The 5,714-nt window shown below is 38.0% G+C and overlaps 1 protein-coding gene across 2 annotated transcripts; it reads left to right on the forward strand.

Moving 5' to 3' along the window:
• On the forward strand, positions 1–3,074 carry cdkn1a (cyclin dependent kinase inhibitor 1A). Of its 2 annotated transcripts, none has more exons than XM_083771322.1 (3): positions 1–208; positions 2,101–2,539; positions 2,664–3,074. In XM_083771322.1, the coding sequence occupies exons 1-3, from the start codon at positions 158–160 to the stop codon at positions 2,723–2,725; spliced, it is 552 nt and encodes a 183-aa protein (XP_083627448.1). In that variant the 5' UTR covers positions 1–157; the 3' UTR covers positions 2,726–3,074. The 2 variants fall into 2 exon arrangements, with proteins under 2 accessions (XP_083627448.1, XP_083627449.1); XM_083771323.1 differs by lacking the exon at positions 1–208 and adding an exon at positions 1,839–1,879.
• The last annotated feature ends 2,640 nt before the right edge of the window (positions 3,075–5,714 follow it).

A 5,714-nucleotide genomic window follows, 5' to 3' on the forward strand; every position in this document is an offset into this window, starting at 1 on the left:
CAGGATTCTTTCGAGATGAATTGAGAACACTTGGAGAAATCATCAGGCAAAGTAGCACACTTGTGTTTGATTGACTTGGATATTGTTATATTTACTTTGTTTGGCTTTTTATTTATCTATCCTACAACAACGGGATTTTGAAGTTATCTACAGAGCCATGAGGCAGTCAGTCACTCAGCAGAACACTCAACTTCAATTGGACTGCTGTGTAAGTAAAAAAACAATATGAACAAACGATTTTAAAGACATTTTCCCACCGTTTTGAATTTCCTTATTGTAGCCTATGTCTGTGTATAGTTTACATTTATAAAATTATACACTACTATTAAACAACAGGGTAGCCAGGTGTATGAGTTATAGACTGAGATGAAATTACAGCTCTCAGTGTGGTTTTGACTCATAATAACAATAATAATAATACATTTTATTTACAAACTAGCTATAGGCTATAATATTTTACAGTTTTACAAATCACAAAGTGCTACAGGGCTTAAAAAACAAAAGGCACAAAAAAGTTAGTAGGCTCATTGGCTACTGAGTTTATGAGGTGTAAAAGTAGTAGTAGCATTTTTCAATTTGTTTCTCAGTCATTTATCACCCAAAAACAGAGATGACAATGCTTGATGAATTCTGGTCAGGTTTTTGTGTTTTTGTACCAGTCAAGGAGGTGAGGTGTGTAATAATAGGTGTAATAGCTAATAGTAATATATGGCAGACCTGAGACCTGCAGTTTCAGGCTGACAGACAGACCGTTTACCATTAGGCTGGATTACACAGTGTGTTGTAAATGGGAGTGGTCTTGACTCATTCAAATGTGGTGTCTCCCGCCATATGCTTGAATTTCGCCTGCTTTGCCTGCTTCTATGAAGTAGACAGACTGACAGGACTTCATTCAAAATAATGTGATCATAAATGGCATTGATAACGTGATATTAAAGTTCTTTCAAAATTGCCTTTTTTTTCTTGCGATGCCTCAAAACAATAATATATATTTAATGCTAATCAATGTTTTGCTACACAAGTCACCAAATACTAAATAATGAACGACTTCAGTACCTTGCTTTTAAAGTCTAGAATTGGGAATTTTCACTGTTTAACAATAAAATACGCTAATCCTCTAAACTAAACATTATAAATGTAAAAACTCGCTTGTCACTTTGACTAGAACATTTGTTTTAATTGTCCACAAACTTTGCATTGTCTATACTCTCAGACTACTATAGCCGCCCTATACACTGAATAAATGTAAAACATGTAAAACACCTTAGTCATCATGGGTGTAGGCCAGCCAGACATGATTTTTGAAATTAGTATATTCAATCATTCCTCAAGGGATAGAGGTGGAAATAGTTTTGAAAGGAACTTATTTAGATCATATCTTAGTTTTTTCTTCTACTAAGATATTTAATGAGACAAATAGGTAAAAATGTATAATGTATTTTAAAATATATACTTTTTGTTATTCCATTATTTGGCTGACAAATTAGACAGACCACACTAAAATGTGACACTTTTTTAAATTCCTTTCAGTTTCAGTTGGCTTGTAATCCGCTTTAGAATGAAACTAATTTAGTTATTAGTTATTTAGTTATTATTAATTTTTTTCTATGTGTGTGTTTAAGTGTGTTAAAAACATGTATGGACACGACAAATAGTTTGACATTGTCTCCTAGTGGTCATAATTATGTGCAAACATCCTGTAGTGTCCAGGATCAGGACTTGTCTTTACTTGTCCTGTTAGGCTATAGAGATTATGTCCGGACATGTACCAGTGAATGGGCGTGCCCAGCGCAGGCTTTACAAATTCACTATGCTGTCTAATTTTGTCAGACCAGTGTGAGATATACTAGTATTGAGGAAAGGTTAGACTTGGACAATGGTAATTAAGCTTGACTTTGTTTTGTATTTTGACAACTTAACTCGGAAATTTTCATTTCAAAATGATATGACTGTCCCGTGTCCCTTTACTTTGCAAATTCTTGTGTTTGTGATTATGTTCAACAAAATGTTATATATGTCCATCTTTACTGTACTCTGTTAGGAACATCTGTTTGACTCTGCCAACTAACTTGTGTACTTGGATCTCCTTTTGTCTTATAGTGTAAGACGATGGCTTCTCATAAGCAAATCCTATGGTCACTGGGGAACAACGGCCCTACCAAAAGGAACCTGTTTGGCCCAGTGGATCGAGAGCAACTCCAACTGGATTACCAGGAGGCCTTGCGCAAAGACCTAGAGGATGCCTCAAGGCGCTGGGGCTTTGACTTTTTCTCAGAGAAGCCCCTTGAAGGGGGTGACTTCCAGTGGGAGGGAATTTCAGGCACTAAAGTGCCACTCCTCTACCGAGGAGCTTGTAGGCTCGACCAGGGAGATCTGAAAGGACAGATGGTTGTAGAAGTAGCAGTGAAATCTCCCTCACAAAGGGAGAAGGAGAATATCCCACATACGCCTAAAAAATGTGTCTTCAACCATCAGAATCTGAAGAAAACCACAGAGAAAGAGAATGGCAAGCTCAAGAGGAAGCAGGCCGATATTACAGGTTAGTGTTTAGATAACAGATAATAGATAGTGATGGAAATTGCAGGTAGATTTGCTTTGAGTTGAAGATTGTATATTTGCATTCTAGTGATAACTTCTGCCCTTCATGTTCTTTATCTCAACAGATTTCTATCAGGCCAAGAAAAGAGCGGTTTCGATGCCACTGGGACGCAAGTCAGGGCAGTAGGCTACTACTAGTTTTGTTACAATTGTTTTGATACTACAGTAAAATGCCTAGAGTCCAAGTGAACCAGATTTGTGTACAAGGTGTTGTGAACTCTTCAAAGCAATATTCAACCCTAAAAAAAGATTATCTATAGAGTTTAATGCAGCACTGTTTAATGCAGCACTTAAAGAACAACCGGATGAAACCGTATTTGTTTGAGCTATAAGCTGAATACTTTATTTTTCTATTGGAGGAGTGGTGCAATTGAACACAGAAGTGTCCTCGTATCTGCCTTAAAAACGAAATAGGATATTGTTGATATGTTTTATGGCAAAATATTGAAAATAAAATTATGTAATTTATTGTGAAATATGTCTTGTGGTTATTTAGTTGTGTTTAATTGCAAAGATACTTCAAATTCAATGAAAGTTCACAAATGTCTACTGTCAAAATGGTGATTGCTAATCCGCTTTCTCGGCTTTACTTAATTTATATACAAAGATAGTGCTATTTAGTACATTTCAATAATGCAATTACCTTGCAATTGCTAGGTGCATGCCGTGGTGGGTAACTAGACTTAATCAATGACATCCCTGATTTGATTAGAGTAGAGACATGTAGACGTCCTTCTCCATCCTAAATAAAACTAAAAACAAGAAAAGTGCATCCTTGGAGAACAGATCTCTGCCAGACCAGGTTGCCTACACTATAATGTGCCAGTCATGGGGTGCAGTCTATACAGGGCAGGCCCATCAAAATACGATTCCAATTGAGATATGAATGGATGTTGCATTCATGATTAGGTCAAGGTCCCTCGATGGGTGATTCAAATTTGGAGCAGACCGGACACTGGCTTTAGGCATCATTTTTGTTGGTTTGAGGACAGTAGTGATAAGGCAAATTCATCATGTTTTTTTGACAGTACGAAATAATTTGCCATATAGAGGGCAATAAGGACCCCCTCGGAAATGAGATTATCCATTTCAAGGGGTTTATTATGGTACATTAGTTTGAATAAAAATAATATATATATTTCTTCATGTGAAAGTGTAAGAGGATGAGGGTTAAGACTCACCCCTATAACAAGATGTAGTGGAGTATAAGTAAAAGTAGGACTACAGAAAAATGGAAGTACTCAAAGTGAAAATACCTCAAAATTGTACTTAAGTACTTGAGTAAATGTACTTAGTTACTGTTAATCATAAATAAAAAATGTTGCAGTTAAATGTAACAGTATGCTTATGTCAGTAATGTAAATCAATGATAATACACTCCGATTGTATTTGTCCTAGGTCCATAAATTCAAACTAATAATAATTTCAGTATGTTATTTCGCATTTATGTTGCATTTAAACTAAGTAAGATCAAGTAATAGTGTGTTTTTTTAATTACTTTGTTTTACAGTAACAAATTTGTAATCTTTAATGATTTACACAATTACACCCTAAATGTGTTTAGTTTGCGAAATGTGTGTACATATTAAGATTCAACATGAAAATAAACTAGTAAGGGGGTGTCGTGTACTACTATGCAACAGAGACAATAGTGATATTAAGGGAATTATAGTCAGTTCTCAGGAAATTCCAGTGTTAATTTAACTCTGTTAACACACAGGATTTTGCTGTGTACTTCAAACAGGCCACATATAATTTTTTCTTTGTAGCTGAGGCTTACCACACTTACGCTCTGTAAGTATTCAAGGTTTAGACTCAGAGGATAGAGGGGGCCACAATAGGCTGTGACACAACCCCCTCCCGCCCCCCTCCACCTCATCCCTCTCCTCCTCTCATCCCCCTCCCTTCTTCCCTGGCTTCAGCACAGAGGCACCTGCACGCGTGCGCTAAACTCCACTGCTCCCCCTCCCCTTCCCCTCCATCATCTGTCCCTCATCCATTATAGGGCAGGACGGATAGCATTGGGGTAGAAAGAGAGAGACAGAAAGGAGAGAAAGAGAGAGAGAGAGAGAAAGAGTAAAAAGGAGAGAGAGAGAGAGACAGAGAAAGGGTGTGAGCAAGAGATCTCACAGAGACGGAGAGCACATGCAAAGAGAAAAATGAGAAATAGATCGGAGGGAAAAAGGCACGGCGAGGCTGCAGACATCTTTGCCATCAACAATGGAGCATGAGGACCCAGTGAAGCGTTAGGGAGGGGAAATAGGGAGGGGGGGGGGGGTCTCCGCTGTGAGCACAGGGCAGAGGAGGGGAGGGGTACATAACAGGCAGAGGATGAAAAAAAGGATGGGCCTCAAACACAGACATGCAATGGCACTGCCAATCTTGGATTAAACAGTATGGTAACGTTTCTAATTTAATCTATCTGGTTTTGTGTCTATCCATCTTGTGTCTCACCTCCATGCTTGTTGACACCCATCACCCATTTTTTATGTCGCAGTGTGTTCCTCCTCCATGTGAAGTCTTTTTTATGTCATGGACATCTGCTATCTTCATCATCACCACAGACCTGCTTCCAGACCAGGCCTCCCATTCCCAAATCACCATGGACAAATTCTCAAATCATCAGCCATTGCTGTCTGTCTCCTCTATGTTGTTTTTGTTGTGTCTTTTTAACCCTACAGGATGCTGAGCATTCTCTTCCTTCAACAGAAACAGTTGTTTACTGCGTAAAATATCTCACTTTCACTGATGAGAGATCAGTAGATGATTAACTGCTATAGGGACTGCAGTCATCTGCTTCTCCATTACTTACATTCATTTGTGATTGTAACCTACTTTGTAAAAACAAAACAAAGATTGCCTGCTTTCTCTGTGATGTATTTATAAAATGGTACATTTGACACTGTCAAATAAATAAATTGCTTGTAAAACCCTGCAGTGTCCTGTCTAGAGAAATTAGAGCATGCTGAGAGATGTGTGTGTGGTGTCATGTATACACTCAGGCTCCTGTTTTCTGGGTCCGATTACAGTATTTTGATGTCTGTCTAGGCAGGCAACAGAGGGGGATAATTAATAAATCACCCTATAGCATTATATACACATGTCAGCCAACCAAA

This window comes from Protomyctophum parallelum, assembly GCF_964188405.1.
Source record: "Protomyctophum parallelum genome assembly, chromosome: 8".
Taxonomy (NCBI): Eukaryota; Metazoa; Chordata; class Actinopteri; order Myctophiformes; family Myctophidae; genus Protomyctophum; species Protomyctophum parallelum.

Excerpts from the sequence above, each read along its gene's own strand:
- cdkn1a (XM_083771322.1), top strand. The coding sequence starts at position 158 with ATGAGGCAGTCAGTCACTCAGCAGAACACTCAACTTCAATTGGACTGC. Across the intron at positions 209-2,100 it reads AACTTCAATTGGACTGCTGT|TGTAAGACGATGGCTTCTCA; the intron begins GTAAGTAAAAAA and ends TTTGTCTTATAG. Across the intron at positions 2,540-2,663 it reads GAAGCAGGCCGATATTACAG|ATTTCTATCAGGCCAAGAAA; the intron begins GTTAGTGTTTAG and ends TTATCTCAACAG.